The sequence below is a fragment of the Danio rerio genome, chromosome 13 (genome assembly GCF_052040795.2).
Source record: "Danio rerio strain M-AB ecotype USA chromosome 13, GRCz13ab, whole genome shotgun sequence".
Taxonomy (NCBI): Eukaryota; Metazoa; Chordata; class Actinopteri; order Cypriniformes; family Danionidae; genus Danio; species Danio rerio.
Genome location: NC_141033.1, coordinates 18567935 through 18590555, shown reverse-complemented (window position 1 = coordinate 18590555; position 22621 = coordinate 18567935). Strand labels below are relative to the sequence as shown.

The 22621-nt window shown below is 33.9% G+C and overlaps 1 protein-coding gene across 33 annotated transcripts in view; it reads right to left on the bottom strand.

Annotated features, from left to right (window-relative positions):
* The window catches only part of kcnma1a (potassium large conductance calcium-activated channel, subfamily M, alpha member 1a), a 368217-nt gene that overhangs the window by 22106 nt on the left and 323490 nt on the right, over positions 1 to 22621 (bottom strand). For all 33 annotated transcript variants that reach the window (XM_087278365.1, XM_087278370.1, XM_087278341.1 and 30 more), the window contains 4 exons: positions 14013 to 14136; positions 11406 to 11630; positions 10801 to 10993; positions 1730 to 1843 (listed from right to left, as the gene is read on the bottom strand). In XM_087278365.1, coding sequence (XP_087134491.1) covers positions 1730 to 1843; positions 10801 to 10993; positions 11406 to 11630; positions 14013 to 14136 — 656 coding nt within the window. The remainder of the gene's footprint in view (positions 1 to 1729; positions 1844 to 10800; positions 10994 to 11405; positions 11631 to 14012; positions 14137 to 22621) is intronic.

The window sequence follows — 22621 nt, the reverse complement described above, 5'->3', positions numbered from 1 at the left end:
CCATTCTTAAAAAAAGATAAGAAAAAAAAGTAGTGATTGTGCTGTGGACAATCTACATACAGTATACAGTATTTGCATCCAAATTTGATTGGTTAAATAGATTATGCAAATTTTATTGCAATTAGAGGTCATCAGTGTTGGGTGTAATGTGTTACTGTATTACGTTTTAAATTTGTGTCATTAAATTTGTGTCATTGATTACTTAAGTATTTTTAGTTATTTTGATAACTAAAGTCAGTGTATTTGCCTAACGTTACAAATATAGTGTTGGGAAGAAAAACATGCTTCCTTTAAATTACGCTTTCTGCTTCAACGTCAGTAAGCATGTACTCTTAAATTGCTGGAAAACGTGAGTGAAATGGCTCCTTACGAGAGAGGCTGCTTCTTCAAGTGGAAATACAGACATTACTTTGATTTCATTGAGTGTAAAAACAAAAATACTGCTGTAAAATGCTGTCTAAAAAACTTTTGACTGCTTTTAACTCGACCAGCAACTTTTTCAGCACTAGAACAGAAAGCATTCTATGACCATACTCATCACCAAGAAGGACACCACGGCCCAAAAACAGGGTGGCAAAACAAGCTAAATTAGATTTAGGATCGGGATTGAAGTTATCTTTTGAATGTAAAGAGAAGCAAAGCCGTTAATAGGACCGTTCACATATTGTGTCTTTTGTGTGCACTTACATTTTTCACGGCGTTTCACGTGACAAGAACTGACGATCAGCTTCATTGTTTCAGTGAATATTAAAGTACTGAAAGAGCTGCAGTAATCTATTACTTTTTTAAAGTAACTTACCCAACACTGGAGGTCATTTACCAATTTAGCAGACATTACAAGCAATATCAGTATCAGATATTTATGGTGTAAACATGCGCGTATACAAATAATATGCAGCATGAATAAATTGTTTTATATGTGATGGCTTAAACAACGAAAAATTATTAAGAAGTTATGAAGAGTTTGACTGTATAAATGTGAATCAACACAATAGTTTTTTTCAACATCCATATGCAATTCGTTTTTGTCCAAACTATATACAATTGTATATACTGCAGTTGCAATTTGCTTAAATCAATAAAAAAGCCAGTCTGAAGTGAATAATGATCTAATTGTTCAGATATCTTAACTTATTGTTTTGAAAAATTCAATGGAGAATTGAGCCAAAGCAATTGTGGAAAAACTGTAAAATCCCAGTAAACCCTGTGTCTCAGATGTAAGGCTTTGCAACCCCTCAGGGAGGAGAACTTCTGGATCTTCTGCACATCTCAGCAGAACATGCTGTATGTGTGCATGTGAAGAGCTTCATGTTTTGCATGAAGTTTTTAAGTGTCTGCCTTTTTCTTTATGGTGTAACACGCTGTAATTGGGTCAGTGGAGAGTTGAAGCGGCCGGTCTCTGGTGCTTTAGTGCCCTCTGAGATCTAAAACTTTCATGAGTCCCCCCACCATGGGAATAGTGCCACCCTCATTGTTATTTATAAATGGATCCATTTTGCTACTACATGCTCTTTTTTTTTTTTTTGCTCTTTCCCTATAAGTCTCCTCCAGTGCATTAAAAGCACAAGTGATGAGGACGTGACTTTGACCAGTCAGCGGAAGACTCTTCACACACTTTACAGACACACACTTTATAGGGAACACATCAGTGCGGCTTGATATGGGAGTTTAGATTCTAATCACACTTGACTTTGACATGTTAGCAGTACAGACTGGAGTCGCGTCTCACCCAGTTCAGTTATGATGGGGATGTTTGATCCGGTGGTGACGGATGCCTGCCGCACTAAGCCGTGCACGGGACTGTTATCAGGAGATGACCTATCCATCCCTGGAGGTGTGAAACCTGGAAGAGAAAACAGAAAGAGACTGTCACATTCTGCTCTTCTTATGGGCCACAGCAGATCTGTTTGCATTTGCGACCAAAACATTAGCACGAGTTAATGGCTATACAAATACATACAGTGCATGCGAAAAAGTATTCATAGCGCTTCACTTTTTCCACATTTTTTTATGTTACAGCCTTATTCCAAAATGGATAAATTAATTTATTTCCTTAAAATTTTACACACAATACCACATTTTTTTAAATAATAAATTTATTGAAAATAAAAAAACCTTTAAAAAAAACATGTACAGAAGTATTCACAGCCTTTGCTCAATACTTTGTTGATGCACCTTTGGCAGCAATTACAGCCTCAAGTCTTTTTGAATATGATGCCACAAGCTTGGCACACCTGTCTTTGGGAATTTTTGCCCATTCCTCTTTGCAGTACCTCTCAAGCTCTATCAGGTTGGATGGGAAGCGACAGTGTACACCCATTTTCAGATCTCTCCAGAAATGTTCTATTGGATTTAGGTCTGGGCTCTGGATGGACCACTCAAGGACATTCACCAAGTTGTTGTGAAGCCACTCCATTGATATTTTGTGCTTTTAGTCATTGTCTTGCTAGAAGATGAACCATCACCCCAGTCTGAGGTCAAGAGTACTCTGAAGCAGGTTTTCATTTAGGATGTCTCTGTACATTGCTGCATTCATCTTTCCCTCCCTCCGTCCTGACTAGTCTTCCAGTTCCTGCTGCTAAAAGACATCCCCAGAGCATGATGCTGCCAACACCATGCTTCACTATAGGGATGGTATTTGCCTGGTTTTCTCCAAACGTAATGCCTGGCATTCACTCCAAAGAGTTCAATTTTAGTCTCATAAGAGCAGAGAATTTTGTTTCTTATGGTCTGAGAGTCCTTCAGATGCCTTTTGCCAAATTCCAGGCGAGGAGTGGCTTCCGTCTGGCCACTCTACCATACAGGCCTGATTGATAGATTGCTGCACAGATGGTTGTCCTTCTGTAAGGTTTTCCTCTCTCCACAGAAGAATGCTGGAGCTCAGACAGACTAACCATCGGGTTATTGATCACCTCCCTGACCTTAGGGCCTTCTCCCCGATCACTCAGCTTAAATGGCCGGCCAGCTCTAGGACGAGTCCTGGTGGTTCCAAATATCTTTCACTTATGGATGATCAAGGCCATTGTGCTCATTGGAACTTTCAGAGCAGCAGAAAATTTTCTGTAACCTTCACCAGCCTTGTGCCTGGAGACAATCCTGTCTTGGAGGTCTACAGACAATTCCTTTTTCTTCATGCTTGGTTTGAGCTTTGAAATGCACTGTCAACTCTGGGACCTTATACAGACAGGTGTATGCCTTTTCAAATCATGTCTAATCAACTAAATTTACCACAGGTGAACTCCGATTAAGCTGCTCAAACATCTCAAGAATGATCAGTGAAAACAGAATGTAGCTGAGCGCAATTTAGAGCTTCACAGCAAATTCTGTGAATACTTATGTCCATGAGATTTTTTTTGTTTTGTTTTGTTTTTTTTTTTAATAAATTTGCACCAATTAAAAAAAATAAATAAAATTTTTCACATTGTCATTATGGCATATTGTGTGTAGAATTTTGAGGAAAAAAATCATTTTAATCCATTTTGGAATAAGACTGTAACATAAAAAAATGTGGGAAAGGTGAAGCGCTATGAATACTTTCCAGATGCACTGTATTTTGTAAAATGCTAAACATAGTGAACATATTATAGAGTTTGTGGTGGTATAAGTGGACTGTCACGCTAGTTTAAAACAGTGTATAGATTGTCTTCTTTTAAGGGTCAGCTCAGGCATATTTAGCATTTGCTGCCTTCCATCAAGCAGCAGGTATAAATTTTATATGCTGTTCATTTTGTTACCATAAAATTGGTGAAGTGGATCCTGAAAACCTTTTATGTGAAATGCCATGAAATACAAGCAGGAGTGACAAGAGTATGAATTCACATGACTTGACATTTTTGCATTTCCTCAAGCTGACAAGTAAACACTTTAAATCAGTAATGCTATATGCATAATGCATTGGCCCTGTTTTGACATCCATCGACTGGAGGAAAATGCAAGCGTATAGTTTTTTACAGTGACAAACAGAACGCAGGAATAGATTCAGGTCACAAAGTTTTCAAAGGGCTGTGGGGTTTTGTTCAGGGGTTGTCCTTCTTTTCAATGGGGAAGTTCAATTGACTACCTTTCTCTCTATAGCTCGAAACAAATAAAAAAGAACAGAGAGAGTTTGTCTTAAATGTGCAGAAAATAATGCCATCTCTTGTGTGAATTGTGAAGACATCAAATATGCAGTGACAGTCACAGTTAAATAATAAAAAGAAGCTGGTGTATATAAAAACCAAATGGAAACTAAAAAAACAAAAAAAAAAAACAAGCAATGATACTGCTGGTTGTATTGATTAACTGTTTCATTATGTTGGATAAATGTACAAATGTTACACATTATAAAGCATCTAAACAATTCAATGACTGAATATATGCAAAGATATTTTTGATATTAAAAAAATGTGTTCATATTCTGTCATAAAATAGACAAAATATGATATATTTTTTTCAATGTTATATCGTCTGTTGAACACAAAACTAAATTTTGAAGATTGCTGGTTGCCGAGACCCATCAATTTGCAAATAGGAATCATAACATTTATAACCATCATAAAATTATGTAGCAATATGTGAACTTTTTGGATTTTTGGAAGCTATGGAAATTAAAAATGCAATACAGAAAATACGTTAGGACCGTTGTTATTGTTGACACCCCCCAAAATGGTCTATAGAAGTCAAAAGGTCTAGGGGCTGGTTGTACGTAGCCTAGTTGTGACTTAAAGGGAGACTAAATTACAACTTACACATTACTAAATGTTTATGTTGCACCACTGAACTTAGTTTAAACGTGACGCTACGTTCCAACCAGTGCCTATTTTGTGAATTGAGAGGTTAGTAGAGGTGTCGTTGAATAAAGTAAAGGGGGGGGTGTTGTGGAAAAAAGTGAAGACCAGGGGGTGGCGCGGACGGAAGTGAAGACGGTTGGGGAGTCCTGGAAGAAGTGAAGAGCGGGCGAAGGGTGGTGCGAGGAGGGGGATAGGTAAAATGAGGTGCATAAATTAAGCCCTGGTTTCAACTAGATATTTACAGCAGCCTCCTCCCATGATTAACGGTAGACAAGTGATGATTACCAGATTAGTTTACATTGAGAAGTTCACGATCAATTGAAGAATGGTCTTTTCAACACAATCTCACGACAATTTGTAAGTTTTTGATTTAGTGGCTAATTCGTATGAATTCGTTTGATCCAATTCGTACAAGTTAGTACGATTTGCTCATCCCCCAAAGACGGTTTGGTTTAGGGGTGAGGTTAGGTCCCACACCTTCTTTTAAAATCATACAATTTCGTACGAATTAGCCACTAAACTGGCAAATACTTTTGCATTTCTCATGATATCAGGCTGGTCTTGCTTTTTATTTATTTTTTTATTTTTTATTTTTTTTGCGAAAGAAGTGTTTAATTTTCTACTAAGAGATCTCAAACGTGCTGGAAGTTAAGTTTATGTATGGTTAGAGTCAGCGGTCTTGTTAGGGACCTGAGAGGTGAGATCTTGTGGTTTATTATAATGTACTGGTCGTAGCTCTAATGATCTGACGAATTGCACAATCAACCACCAAGCATATTTATATTTATACATAAATAAAACTTCAATAGGGCAGCGTGGTGGTTTAGTGGTTAGCACTGTTGCCTCACAGCAAGAAGGTCGCTGGTTCGAGTCTTGGCTGGGCCAGCTGGCATTTCTGTGTGTGTTTCCGCCGGATGTTCTGGTTTTCCCCACAGTCCAAAGACATGAGCTATAGGTGAATTGAATAAAGTAAATTGGTGTGTGAATACAAGAGTGTATGGGTGTTTCCAAGAACTGGGTTGTGGATAAACGGCTATCCACCTCATAAAACATATGCCGTAATAGTTGGCGGTTCATTCCACTTGGGCAACCTTGGATAAATTAGAGGCTAAGCCAAAAGAAAATGAATTAATGAATAAAACTTCATTAGACATTATATGAACACCTCCTGCTCAGTAATCTTAAGAATTGTCTGTGTGTAAAAGAACTGAATGCAGAAAAGAGCATATCTCTAAATATTTGCACTGAATTAATATATACATAAACACACCTATATACACATGTAGTGATGTAAAAGTGAAAGTTTATTTTTAAATAAACAGTCATGAAAACTTCGAAGACTTTGTGTAAATTTAAATACTTCAAAAACAATTTGGAGTCTAAACTGTTTTATAAATATATTTAAACATTCCTCTAAAATTGCCTTGTGCAATGTAAACTTTTGCATAGTTTTCAGATTATAATATGTAAATATAATGACATTTTTTAAAATACATTTTAAGCTGAATTAAACAGTTTGGGGTTTACAGCATTTAATAGCAACTGTAATTTGCAAATAATAAGTATTACAATTTAACTGCATTGTTGAAGACACCTAGTGTGTTAAAATTGTCCAGTATCAGACCACAAACTTTTAATTTTAATCATTTTAAAGAGCATTTTTATTCCAGTCTGCTCACATCTCACTCGGTCTTGTGCAACTTTTTGTTTATTGTTGCACATACATACAAACCTTAAAGTCATGCTGTAAATTCTGCCTTTGTTTGTTGTTTCCAATGCTAATGCATTATGTAGCCTGGACTTTGTGTATTTTATTCAAAGGCCCCTAAAGCACTTTTAGTAGTGCCCTGTGTAGTACTTTCTCCTGGCAAAAGACTCGCTGATTTATTTAATAACACCTTCTGTGCAAGTTTAACAAACCGCACAGAAACTGCAAGGTGCTGAGGGCAATGCTATTTATTAAGATGATGTATTATGATGTAATTGCTTACACCTGCAGCTTATATCTCAACTTTTTTATATACATTTTTATATGCGCACTATCTGACAAAAGTATTGACAAAAGTCATCTATCCCAGTTGTAAAAGCAACAAATAATAACTTGATTTCTAGTTAATCATTTTTAAGTGTCCGAAGGTAGATTTTTCATAAGAATCATGTTGAACTGCATCCTAATCATCACAAATACTGCAAAAGACCTTGGAGAACCCGCAAAGACCCAAGATTCTCACAGAAATCAGTCAAGTTTGGTGAAAAATCACAATTTAGGGTTACATTTATTATGGGGGCATGCGAGAGATCTACAGAGTGGATGGCAACAACATCCTGAGGTATCAAGACATTTGTGCTGCCCATTACATTACAAACCACAGGAGAGGGAAAATTCTTCAGCAGGATAGCACTCCTCCTCATACTATAGTCTCCAAATCAAAGTTCTTGAAAGCAAAAAAAGGTGCTCCAGGCTTGGCCAGCCCAGTCACAAGATATGAACATTATTGAGCATGTCTGAGTTAAGATGAAGGAGGAGGCATCGAAGACGAATCCAAAGAAACTTGATAAACTCTGGGAATCATGCTGAGATGACTTAGCCTTTCATATAAGCCACTTCTGATACCAAATGATCCACTAGAAGTCAAGTTATTATCTGTTGTTCATAAAACTTGGATAGGCAACAAGACTTTTTAACGTAGTGTGAGTAATTTCATCAATAAGAATGAATTAGAATTTGTCTGCCAAGGTAGAGGGGCAATCTAGGAGTGAAAACAAACAAATCGTTATTTCTATTGATGCAAACGTTTACTTGGGAATAATCTGCGAGCAAGAAAATGAGTTAATATGGTCTAATAAATAATAAAGGACAAAAAGCGGTCTAATAGACTGTGCTAGTAATGGAATAAATCTTTATTACACAGCATTGCTTAGCTGTTGATCATGGCAGATGTTGAGTAAAACTAATTAAGAGACCAGTAATGAGCAGGTCTGCTTGGCAAATGTGCACAGATTTCCCAAGAACTATAAACCCATCAGTAACGAAATTCTATATATTCTTGTCGTCTCCAGCTATTTTATTGGATATTTAGGCTAATTTGATTATGCTTTCAGTCGCCAAAAATACTGCACATGTTATGGTGTTCAAATCCACATAATTCCCTAAAATCACAGTTAAGCGTAGTCAATTTCCATCTAGGCCTGGTAATAATATATTCTTCACATGCTTAAACAGTATGATTAGCATCCATTATCATGCGCCACAGAGGGGATACGCTCTTCACACAGCACTAAACACTGTTCAGCATTAGCCTTTGGGACGATATTGGACAAATTTCATCCGAAAGCTGTCATTCCGAAGCTTTAAAACCATCTTTCTGTGTAAAAAGTGGATGCTCAATAATGGTTGAAATGTTAATTGTTGTGGGCCAGCTTGTGCGGTGTGTGTAATTTACGTAATGAAGAGCAGCTGAGAAAGTGAAGCTGCTGATTTGTACAGTCTGTTTAATGATGATGAATCCTGATGGGCACAAGAGGGTTACATGTTTATCTGAATGCATAAACAATCTGTTCGAGTCAATTTGTCGGCAAACAAATCTGCCGCGGTCCAGCAATTGGAGGCAAATACGCAATCTGCATAGAAACGTTAGGGCTGTTATTTGGGGGGGTTTGGTCAGAGCTGTGATTACAGGGGAAGATATAATACACTTGCTCAAAATTGCAAGCATAATTTAATAAATAATGGATATAGAGTGGAGTTAAAAATTACAAAACAATTTATGAACACTTAAATTTTTTTTTACAGTAATAATGCAGTATTCATTGTTCAAAATTGAATCAAAGTTTTCATTCATTAATTTTCTTTTTGGCTTAGTCCCCAAAAGATTATTATTAATCCGGGGTTGCCACAGCAGAATGAACCGCCAACTTATCCAGCATATTGCTTTACGCAGCGGATGCCCTTCCAGCCGCAACCCATCACTGCAAAATCCATACACACTTATTCACACGCATACACTACAGACAATTTAGCCTACCTAATTCACCTAAACCACATGTTTTTGGACTTATGAAGGAAATCGGAGCACCTGGAGGAAACCCACGCGAACACAGGGAAAGAAGTTTTGTTGTGCCTCTTTGCTGCTGATATGTTTTATCAAAAACATAAAAACTATTTATTGTGTAGAAAACCTGGTGATCAGAATTAGAGGACAGCAATTATTGTAGCTTACCAGGAAGAAAGTTCTAAAACTCAAAAGTCATTTTTTACTCACCCTGGACTTGTTCCAAACCAGTGATTTTTTTTTTTTTTTTTTTTTTGGTTGAACACAATACATTATACAGTATATTGAAGAATGTTAATGAAGATTGAGAAACCTGTAACAATTGAACCACCTGACTTCCACTATATTTATTTGTCTTATTATGGATATTAATTTTTTACAGTTTTCCAACATTTTCCAACATTCTTCAAAGATATTCTGTATCTTCTTCTGTGTTAAACAGACATTTTTTTTTTTTTATTTGGGGGTGAAATCTCTAAGTCATTCCACAGTTCACTGATTATAGTCGTTTTAAGCCATATCTTTGTCACCAAAGATTTTAAAGATTAGATTTAGGTCAGGACTCAAGGCTGCCATTTTCTTATTTTAATGTTTTCAATGTCTTTATTTTGAACAAAGCTTTTATGTGACTCGAGAACAACAAGTCCTCTAAGGAAGTAATTAATTGATTCGTGCATGCGCACTATTGTCCAGGTGGAGGAAAAAATGAGTACATTTTTTGTGTCCTCAATCGGGCTTGAATCAATTGTTCATCATAAAAGTTGAAATTGAATGAATTGAACGAAATGACTCAAAAAAAAAGATTTGTTTATCTCAATAAACCAAACTTAAAGTTTAGGTTTGGGGTTCACTACATTTTGAGTTCACAACCAAATCAGATTTTTTAAATCATATTTTGTGCTGGGATTTTTTTTTTCTTTTTTATAATCAGTTATACACAGTTTCTGAATCTTTCATCCGACATAAACATTTTGTGATTGGAAGGTAAGGATTACATTTGGGGTGTCCATACCTTTGACATACTACCAGTCTCAGATCACAATCAATTCAATTGCTGAATTATTATATATAATTATAATTATACAATTAGGATTAGATTAACATTATTTCCTCTTTCTTAAACAAATGCACCATTGCTCTGACTCAATATTGTTTTGCAATTTTCCTCACAACAGATTAATGACTACACATCGAACTCCATGCCCAAGGCTTGTGTGTGTGACTATACTTCGAGATAATGTTTTTGGATTTGTCTAACAATTGTTATGGCTGTATGGTATGTACAGAATATGGAATCATTAATTTGAAACGTTTTGAGTTTTGATTCATGTAATGTTTAACATAAATGTTATTTATTAAAATAAAACTTAAAGGTTTTAAAATGTTTGATTCAAATTTAAAGAACTAATTTCCATCGTCTATGAATAGAGATTTATATAAATTCAAGGCAAGTAATTAAGTTACTTGGAGTAATGGAGTTACTTTTCAAAGTAATTAAAAAAACTTATCAAAATACATGTTTAATAATGCAAATAGTAATGAATTACTTTAATTTGGCAGTGACTTAACCAACACTTCCTCCAACTTTTCAACTCATTTAATTTTTGTATTCTGTGATTCTGCATGCGTAACTCATGCAATATGCTTAATAATAGTTGCTTTTTAACTCATGTTGGTAAAATCTAAAATAGGACAGAGCATTGACCTTGATATTTAAAAATTGCACATTACTCTATAATTTTTTTATCTCCACTGTATATGAAATGGAAATTCTAAAATGTAGGTATTTGCTTCCATACAGTGTCTAAACATACACATCGCATGTGCTTTTATTCAGTGGCAATTCTTTTCACTAGTTTAATATTAAACCATCAGGGCATATAATTGGACCTTGTTGTTTTTGAAAGCCCACAGTTTCACAGTCTAAAGCTCTTGAGGGACTTCATCTGCATGCTGAAGTATTCTTGGCCACTCCCTACCTTGGGAATTAGCCTGCAAGACCCCAATGCTGTCATCAAACTGCATAGATTTGATGTTAAGAGATGCCAAGATGCATTCCTTGTCCTGCAGTGAAGCATCGTCGATATTGTTCTGATTGGCTGACAGGATAACGCACATGTCGCAGAGGTTGATGTTGACGGCCCTTAAATCAGCTCGACTTAATGGCGTACCCTTCAGCAGAGAGAGAGAAGAAAAGAGGAGGATGAAAGAGAGAAACAAATTAAAGACAGCGCGGGAGCTCAAGGAAATTAGTTAACAAGTATTTACTTTTCTAAAGGCAGTGACATTCAGCTGATCTAACTATGTGCTGAGGGAAGAAGAGATGTAGTCTAATCTAAAGGCTAGCCTTTGCTGACGGCAGCTTTAAGGCTCCGTTTTTCATACTCAGTCAAGCCAACGCTAACAAGCACTAGAGCAAGAAACCAAGTAAAAGATTCACACGGAACCTGCTGCACTTAAAAAAAATGGCACTTTTTAATGCAAAATAATTGTAAAAGTAAACATGCTGCAAAATAATGTCCTACTCGAGTCACATGAATGCATTATATTTACAGACAGCTCATTGTTCAATGCATGCACTCACAGGTAAGATGAAGACTTTGGGGAAGTTGTGAAGGGTTTCCCACTCTCTTCGCAGATAATCTAACGAGCCCACAAACACAATGGGCTTTAGCTCATGGTAATGGAAGTTGCTTGCTCTCAAAGGCATGACTAAGTTTCGAAGCCCCACTAAAGCTGACGTGACATCTCCAAATATGCAGACTACGACATGTCCACTTAAAACCGTCATTGAGGCCTCGCTGCGTGTCTGTGGTAGGGAAAAAAGAAAACAAACAAGACATTTACAATCTCATCACCAAGAAGGAAAAAAACATCTCATTTACTGTCATCCAAGTACAACACAAGATGAAGCAGTTATGTATTGTTTAAAATAAAAAGGATTTTTTTGCAATATAAAATGCATCTAATAAAGGTGGTCAAAATGGATTTCATTTAGTAAAGACAAATGTGATCAGGAAAATAACCATTTAAAGAAAAAGAAAAGCAATGTATATGAAAAAATGTATATATGTATCCGTTTTCAGTGAACATAGATCATATATTTAACAAAGCAGTTTAATTAAACAGTTATATTTATTAAAATAAGAGTTTGGTCAATGAACATATTTAGTAATTGACATTTAATACATTTAAATTAATATTGGGTAGTTGTTTTTAACTTAAACTGTATTGTGTTTAGTAAACATGATTATCAACAATAGTAATAAAAAATTATCAAAATTGACTTATACATATATATATATATATATATATATATATATATATATATATACATAGTTGAAGTCAGAATTATGAGCCCCTCCCCCACCTCCCCTATATAATTCGCCCCCCTGTTTATTTTGTCCCCCAATTTCTGTTTAACAGAGAGCAGATTTTATCAACACATTTCTAAACATAATTGTTTTAATAACTTAATTCTAATAACTGATTTATTTTATCTTTGCCATGATGACAGTAAATAATATTTTATTAGATATTTTTCAAGACACTTCTATACTGCTTAAAGTGACATTTGAAGGTTAACTAGGTAAATTAAGCTAACTAGACAGGTTAGGGTAATTAGGCAAGTTATTGTATAATGATGGTTTGTTCTGTAGACTATTGAAAAAAAAAAAAGATAGCTTAAAGGGGCTAATAATTTTGACCTTAAATTTTTTTTTTAAAAACTGAAAACTGCTTTTTTCTAACTGAACTAAAACAAACACGACTTTTTCGAGAAGAAAAAAACATTATTACACATACTGTCAAAATTTCCTTGCTCTGTTAAACATCGTTTGGCAAATACTTAAAAAAGAAAAAATCAAAAGGCGGCTAATAATTCTGACTTCAACTGTTTATACACACACACACACACACACACACACATTTCAACTAAGTTTTATATTAATTTCAATTATTTTATATGCTCTCAATTTTTCCTCTTTATTAAAATTGTTTTTAAGATTTTCCCCTAACATATTAAATTATGTATTAGTAATATTACATATTACACATTTTTGAACAGTTTTGTTAGATTAGCTCCAGATTTTGCTTTGATAGTGACTAATCTAATGCATATGTACACACATTACATTGCATGTTTACCATCCTATAGATATTTAAACAAATATCTGTGAGGGGTGTACTCTTTTATTCCATATATTGTATATACACTATTTCAGACACATATCAGACCACAAATGTGTAATGGCAGGGGTATAACAAAAGTATTACAAGGAGATGGTGAAATATGAGGACACTGTCTATGTCCCCATTTTTTTAAAAGGCTTATAAATCATACAGAATGAGTTTTCTCAGAAAGTAAAACTGCACACGGTTTCCTGTAAGGGGTACTGTTAGGTGCAGGGTTATGGTAGGACAATAGAAAATTACTGTTAGCACAGCACAAAAACAATGTGTCCCCTCAAAAGCAAACCTGTGTGTGTTTTAGTTGTTGCACTGATTTATTTAGTCTGATATATCAGTTATGAACAAACAAATTGCACATATTATGGAATGTTAATAAAATTTCGCATTATATGACTTTTTTATTTTTTATTTAGGGAAATATTAAAACATAATAACAACCTACAGTGTCCCCACAATTTACACACACACACACAAAAACATTGTGTGTTTTAGTTGCTGCACTGATTTATTTAGGCTAATTTATCAGTTATGCACAAAAATTACATAAATATTATGGGATATTAATAAAACTTTTCATTATATGTCCTTTTTTATTTAGGACAATATAAAACATAATGAAAACATACAGTGGCCCTACAATAAATAAAAAAAAACATTGTGTGTTTTAGTTGTTGCACTGATTTATTTAGGGTGATATATCAGTTATGCACATAAAAAATGCATACATATCATGGAATGTTAATAAAATCTGGTATTATATGATATATATATTTAGGACAATATAAAAGCATAATGTTTTAGTTGTTGCACTGATTTATTTAGGGAGACATATCAGTTATGCACAAAATACAATGGTTTAAATACTTTAAATACTATGGGATTTTAATAACATACTGCATTATATGACATTTTGAAAAAAGGGGGAACATTTTGATACAAAGAACATTCACAAATGGATGTTTTCTTTTTTTGATCAAACTGCAGTCAGAAAGGTACCTACCAGAATGACCTTCTCGATTTCTTTGGATGGACACCAGTGAAACATTCCAGTAGAGTCGTATCGTTTGACATTAGCATCCATGCTCTCAATCTGCTCATTTCCTGGAATGAGTAGAGGATCATGCCTAACAAAAAAAAAAAAAACACAAGGAAAAGAAAGTGTGAAAGGAGAAAACACGTACGCTTGCCCTTATTTGCAAATGCAGGTTAGTAAAAGTGCAACTGTGGCGATTTATCTTCTCGGCTTAATTGTGACATTTGTCATAGGACAAACTTTCAGCACATCTCACTAGACGTCTATTGACAATAAATAAGCAGTAAACAGGCCTCTGCTGACACGGCTTGTCATTGTCAGATTGAATTTGTGCATTGGACTCCATCATAAGCGCAGCTCTCTCCGGGCTGCCAGGACTGCGGAGTCATCAAAGCGTCCGACCGCTGACAGCACTGGAGTGGAAGAGATCGCAAGCCCGAGCACTTCAGTGACTGAGTGGCACCAGAATGGGACGCCAATTACCGGCTTTTACTCCGCATCGCTCCTGACGTGATGCGTCCAACGGTAAAAGCTTTAACAGAGCCGCACTTTAAATATTTTAGGAATTTGCCCAATCACATTTTGCTCCCCCAAACTGAAGGCCATTAATGTTTCAGAAGCATGTCACGTCCAAACAGTCTAACCTATATCAACGCGTCCTGCTGAAGCTGATCTAGGGAGTGTGTTGACCGTGAATGAAGGCCCAGTAGATGAGTACAGCTTGCTTTTATTTCCATGAAGCTTGATAAACTGCTGGGAAGCTGAACTATACAACTGAGAAATAAATTTCACAAACTGAATTTACGGCCATGTTAATTGGATGTCTAGGAGGTTTGGAATGAATGGCAAGTCAAAAAAGTAGTGAAATGCCATGAACCTGTTATGGCTGCATTTTACGCAATAACAGCAGATTTCTGGGTGATGAGAACATGCATGTACTGTGGTTTTGTCTTGATTCTGGTCCAACTATCTACAAATTCTTAAATAAAGAAGCATTTTTTAGACAAGTAAAAATATTAGCCTCTTTCATACAGTAATACCGGTAAATATTCAGAAAATGTCCGGTGTTGGTCCGCAAAATGCACCCCCTCTAATATTGCATACTTAGACTACATTTAAACAAAATCAAATATCAAATGTAACATGATTATTATTTTGACAGATAAAGCAAGGACAAAAATTTTAACGTATTTTAAAACGCATTAAATAAATGTAAAATAATAATATTGACTGCAGTGTAGCCTAAAATTTTGCTTTTTGTTGGGCTTTAAACAGACATTTAGTCTGCATGAAACATAAAACTGTTGTTGCCATTTTACATTAATCCACACATTAAACAATTAACTTAATCTCATAGGTATTGTATTTAAAGTCAATCTATTTATTTATTTACTTATTTTTATATCTTTTATCCCCTTATCCTCTAAGGGAAGTCTTCCATTCTTGAAACTCACCTCAGTCAATCTCATTAGTGTCATAACTCTATTGTTATTATTTGTTTATCAATTTCAGTTAATAGATGCTCATTTCAGAGGGGGTGCATTTTACCGCAGGGGTGCACCTCCCAGCACAACACTGGCAAATTACCGGTAATGTTACCACTTCTCCTTCTGGAAAATTGCTGGAACGAATTTACAGATATTTCTGTTCACACATAATCCCTTTCCAGAAAAGTGCCAGTAATTTTACAGAAAGGTCTGTACGTGTGAAAAGGGGTATTGTCTTGTTCTAAGAAATAATGTATTCAAATTGAGTGAGTTTTTTCTTAAAACAAGCTAAATAATCTGCCAATAGGGTAAGAAAAATAATCTTGTTTTTGATTTAAAATAAGATTACTTTACATACCCCATTGGCAGATTATTCTGCTTGTTTTAAGAAAAAAAAAACTCACAAAATTTTGGCATAGTATGTCTTAAATCAAGTCAATAAGTTTTGCTTGTCTAGAAAATGCTTCTTGATTTAGAAATATTTAGACATTCAGACTAGAAACAAGACAAAAATGGAAAGAAAAGCATTTTTGCAGTGTAAATGGAAAACTAAAACCACTGATAGCTAAAAAATATTTTAAATATATAAAAAATATATAGTTAAAAAACTTTTTAATGCAATTATTTAAAATGTCTGTCTACTCTTACCTAATCTAAATGTACATGTTTAATGAAAAAGCAATAAGACAAATAAAAATAATTTTTTTGGTTATTAGTATGTGTTCTACGATTTTATTTGTACAGCAGATATTAAAACATTGAAATGTATAACACGCATAAAGAGAAAATAATAATAAATAAAATAATTAATATGAATGATTAAAATAACAACTAGAAATGATAAATAATGTAGTTATTCACAATGATTTTATGATTCACTTGTCGGTACAAATTCAATTGCAATGAAAATTGCAATGACTAAAGTTTGGACATCATCTTTTGTAAAGGTGTGTGCTATTGGAATAGTTTTCGATTTGTGCAAAAGCTGTAAAATATTTAATAATAATAATAATGAGGTGCAAAAATAAGCAAATAGGATCCATATACTGATATATCATATAGATATAAAAAGCAATCAAAGACATATTTATTTGTTTTTTTTAACCAAGGAACAAAACCAAATTCAAAACCTGAATAATTATATAGAAATGATTTACTTTTAAAAAATGTTTCGATTCATTTCTGTGTGGTTTAGATTATTTTAGCGCAGGTATTTTACAATTTGTTTCCCCTCAGTGACTCTTGAATTGATACTCCATTATTTCTGAGGGCAATTTCTGAGAGAGACCACAGAACCCTTGTAAATGCATAAAACTGTCAACTAAAACCCACCGTGCAGCACGTTACCAGGCCTGAAACAGGCCAGAAAGGCTGCCTTTGAGGAAATGGCCTCAGGGCAGACAACAAAGCCCCATCTCTGAGACGAGGCTGCAGGGGAACAAGAGCTCTCACAGCAGACTCGACCCAATGTCATCCACTGCGCTACATTAACATTAACATTTACAAAAGAACTTCAACAAAAATGCATTTTCCTTTAAAATAAAGTTCCATGTCAAATATACTGATGACGAGAAAAATTTGAATACAATTTAAAACACTTTATACCGTATGTTTTCATTTATTTGTCTTGTTTTTAGGACCATTTATTTTGAAAATAAAAAGTTATATCTTTTTAGATATAACTTTAGTTATATCTATTGTGCTTTTCTTGGTTTTGGTATTTGTTTCTATTAAAAAAAAAATATATATATATATATATATATATATATATATATATATATATATATATATATATATATATATATATATATATATATATATATATATATATATATATATTATTATTATTATTATTATCATTATTATAAATTTTTTTGTATTGGTTTTGATGATGACTGAATGTAAATTTTTCATTTTGTTTGTTGGACCTGAGGAAAAATAGCCACTACGTTGGGGATTTAAAACACATATACTTGGTAATAGATTTGGTAGCATAAATCTATTTTTATTGCGACATCGCAACACTATTACAAAACAAATTGTGACGTAGCATTATCTTTGTTGGTGTCTTTTTAACAAAAGAGAAGAAAAAAAGGGGAAATAAATAAAATAATGAGGGGTAAAGAAAAATAGAAACAAGAGTAATAAAAGTGTACAAAAAATGCAACAAACTGAATGCAGTCATTCAACAATCACAATCAAATGTTTATATATTGTTTATATGTTGTCAATGTTAAAAGTTAATATTAACAATTAAACAGTATAAGATAATAATACTTAAAAACAAACAAAAAATGTATTACTACAAAATAAATAAATGAAAAGGAAGAAGAGTGTGTCTATTAACTGGAAGGCATGTTGTTAAAAGAATTAAAGAAAGTTATAAATCATTGCCACTTTTTAAAGCAACCAGTTTTCCCAGAACATCTAACCTTTCCCAACTTTAGAAAATACATGGTATCTACAAGCCATTGGGATGTAGTGGGAGGTTCACATAAAAAGCTAAACCAAATAATAAAAGAAAAAGAGCAATAGTGCATAATTTACATTTTTAAATGCAAAGTAATTGTGAAAAATATTTATTTACATATAATCAAGCAAACCATTTGTTGGCATTTATTAATTTGCATTTATTAATCTGTCTTAAAGTATTAAAATGTCTTAAATCACAATATTAGCAGAGCTGATTTGACCAATCCGAAGAAAATATAATCCCTTACCCTATATATTAACAATTAAAAACATCTGGATGGGACAAAATATTTAGCACTGCCTTTCATTTTAAAGTTAAACATTAAAAATATTTACATAAATCAGCCTTAGATGCAACTTAGTACACATGTGGACACACATATGATAGAATAAACATATGTTATATTTTATAAATACTTAAAACTTTGTTTCCACAAGAGGGTTAGGCAATAGAGCTAGACAATATATCATTTGGGCATCAATATCACAATGTCCGCAATAGTCACATCGCAGGGTTAGATTATTCATTAAACATTAAAAGATAAAGATATTATTAAACATTATTCAATCAAATTATTTATACAATGATGACCATGTTATTTTATGTTTGATTGTTCGATTTCTATATTTGAATAATGTTAAGAAATTCATAAAGCGCTGTTTGTTTGACTTTTATTTTTGCTCTGTTGTATTTATATGTGCTTGTAATTCATTAGATTTTAAGCAGACACACTGCGTAATTTACTTAGGCATCCCCCCCAGTTAATCTAAAAGAATAAGATCTTTCCAAATAAAGCTAATCAAGTCATCTGGTGGGACTAAATTTATATTGCAATACATACACGCAGAATACATAAGACTTGATTTCAGATATAATTTTTTTGCTCATGACTAGGCCCAAATGAAATCTGCGCATGCAGAAATCCGCAGATTTTTAGCCTATAGAGTCTATTTATTTACTTATGTAAATGTAAATATTCAATGTAATACATTTATATTTATATAAATTTTTTAAACAAATTTCATTAATATTATTGTGATATAACAGTAGTAATCTATTGATTTATTTACAAGACAGTTTGTAAAGTAAAATGTTCCATATTTTAGTAGATATATTATGGGAGAGACTTGCTTTGCTTACCAATTAAGTGGATCTAAGTGGATTTGTATTGCAAACATTAAATGAAAGTAAAAAATGTATTGTTTTTAATTCATATATTAAGTTTTTAGTTTTGAGACTTCTAAAATGACTGCACATAAATCCGCAATTTTTTACAAAATTCTCAGCAGAAATAGGAAAAAATGTCCGCAGATTCTGTCTAGCCCTCATAACTCCAAATCTCTAACAATTTTCAGGATTTATTAATACATAGACTGGCTATTTCTCCATTAACACCAGGACATTTTATTTTTATCTTTGCATGTGATGCAATTTTAACTGACAAAATAATAACCATGCCTGTTATGCCTTGTTCTGCAACAAGCTGTAATTAACACAGCACTAAATGAGGTTTGTAAATTGCATTAGGCCCTTGTTAATCACTCTAATAATGAATGATGGGACCTCTGCCTCACCTTCCACATTTGCATTACACGCCAGATAACGTTCAGCTAAATTTATTTACACTTGAAAAAAACAAGGCACAAATCAAATATTTAACCGCTGCATAAACAAAACTCAACGTCAAATTTGTCAGAGAAAAAACCCTGACAATTCTGGCCACACGACAAAACCGTATAATTACGTTTTTCCTCTTATTCTTCCTCACCTTCCTAAGTAGGTTAATTCAGCGAGACGCTCCTCTGACGCATGATTTCAGCCGTGTTTGATTGCTAAAATATCACATCAGAAACGTGTCAATTAGCATGCTTGCATGAGATGATATCAGGCTGTGTGCAGGTGCTAATAACAGTGAAAGCATTTAGTGACTGAATATTTCATTAGGTGGCGCGTGTTTCACCAGTCACTCGTCCGGACCTCTGTCATTTCAATCTCCCCTCAACACAGTGACTGGCGCAGTGCACCTCTGCCAAGATAGCTATCTCTCAGCTGCTGTCAGCGCCGCCTGCCAGTCACAAGCTCAATCCAGAATAATACATTCCATGCTACTCATGGCTGCTGTTAGAGAGCCGACAAATGCACACATTTCAGCTTGCCACAATTAAATGTGTTGGGCTTCCTTTGAAGCGCCTTTTTGAAGTGTGGTCTTGTGCAATATTTCAGACATTTTAAATCAACTTTTTTAATATTTATACACACAGTTGATGTCATAATTATTAACCCCCAATTTAATTTTTTTTTTATTTTTTTACATTTTACCCAAATTATGTTTAACAGAGCAAGAATTTTTTTCTTCTGGAGAAAGTCTTAAGTGTTTTATTTCGGCTAGAGTTAAAGCAGTTTTTATTTAAAAAAAAAAAAAAAAAAATTAAGGTCAAATTCCTAGCCCCTTTAAGCTAATTTTTTTCATAGTCTGCAGAACAAACCATCGATATACAATAACTTGCCTAATTGCCCTAATCTGCCTAGTTAACCTAATTAACAGTGATGATAACAGTAAGTAATATTTTACTAGATATTTTTCAAGACACTTTTATACAGCTTAAAGGGCAATTTAAAGGCTTAACTAGGGTAATTAGGCAAGTTATTGTATAACGATGGTTTGTTCTGTAGACTATCGAAAAAATATATAGCTTAAATGGGGCTAATATTTTTGACCTTAAAATGATTTTTTTTTTAAATAAAAAATGCTTTTATTCTAGCTGAAATAAAACAAATAAGACCTTCTCCAGAAGAAACAAATATTACCGTAAATACTGTGAAAAATGATTTGCTTTGTTAAACACAATTTAGTAAAACTAAATAAATATATAATTAATATATATATATATATATATATATATATATATATATATATATATATATATATATATATATATATATATATATATATAAAGGGGGGCTAATAATTCGGACTTTAACTACACTGATACACATTTTGGTTTTAAAATATCAAACAAGACTTTTGTTTTGGTATATAAACACTGAATTTTATAGCGTGTATCCAGTAAATCTTGCTAAAAATATGAAGTCATTGTCATAATCTACTATCATTTATGTTGTCATTTATAGTAGTCATGCTTTTTTTTTTCTCTAAAAACATTACTGACTCATACACAGCCTCAAAATCACCTTACATGCATATTCATTATAATCTAGTTCATAATAGAGATTTGTCTATCTCTATTATGATAGACTCAGTTGTCTATTCTAAATCAACTGCCTTTCAAATATTTTAATTTGGTTTAATGAATTTTAACAAATGAAATATCCCATTTTAAGTAGACAATTAATCCGAAATATAAAGCAGCAAAGTCTTTTACAGGAAAGCAGCAGGTAGCCGAGCTGTAAAATCCTCCATTTAATTAGTATGTCCAGAGGAGCGTCCTAGACATGCGTTTGGGGGAAAGAGAGAAGGAACAAGAACACAGAAGTTGCCCTGAGAGCGAGGTGAGCTGCTTTTCAAACAGCGTTCAGCTCTTCCAGTCACCGGCTCCCCGATTCCCTCTCCAGCAGCCTATGAAAGCAGCTCCTCGCTTTGAAAATTTTCCCTATCATGCAAACTGACAAAGGCATGCTTTTCAAAAACCCACAGCCAATCTGTTGATCATTATTTATTTACGACGGCCTGGAGGCGCAGAAGCCTGTAAAAACCATACTTGATATGGTATATGCTGCCTGCTTTCCCCCTTTCCTGCGTGTGGAATAAAGCATCCCTAAGGCTCCCGCAAACAATCGCTTTTCATTGTGCATAAAAACGTGCGAGGTATTTAATGTATGTTGTAATATATTGACAAGGAGGGCACAGGTTGAGGGAGTCCACGGGTCTGTCTTTGGTAATTTGGATGTTTGGCTGCAGGGCTCGGGCTTGAAAAAGCTTACACCTAGAACAGAAGACCTGTCATCCGGTACCCAAGAGCCGAGCTGAACACACAGGCACCCTAAAGCACAGAAAACTTTGACACCGCTTTGAAGCCTTTCAAAACAGGGTAAATAACTCCCAAGAATTATGATCACTTGTAGATCAAAGAGGCGATGCATACATTACATGGCAAACGGGGACCTTCAAATCTGCTCTGAAAAACAGTTTTGTGCTGTAAGTTGAAGAATAAAAAAAACTGAGATGCTTCTAAGCGATCGCTGAAAGCTATTTTTTTTTCATTCCTCTCGCAGTTTATTGTTTAAAACAGAAAGAGAAGAGAAACAAGTGAACATTGATCATTTTCACTTGGAAAGCTGACTAAAAAGGGCGAGATGTTCTGCAGGGCTGACAGTTTACTGTATGTAAAATTCAACATAATTGCTTCTTTTTTGGTGGTGATGGTGGTGGAGGGAGGATTCATGTTGAAGACCACTGTCTGGGGTACTTATTATATTTTACAGCAAAATGCCTTGTGGGTGGCATGCAACTGAAAAAATGGGTGTTGTTAAATAAAAAAATATTTTTTTTATTAATTATATGACTAAAAATAAAAAAAAAAATTAAATGTTGCAGCGAAATTAATAAAACAAATAAAACAATAAAAATAAAACTAATCATTTCTGATAATTCAAAT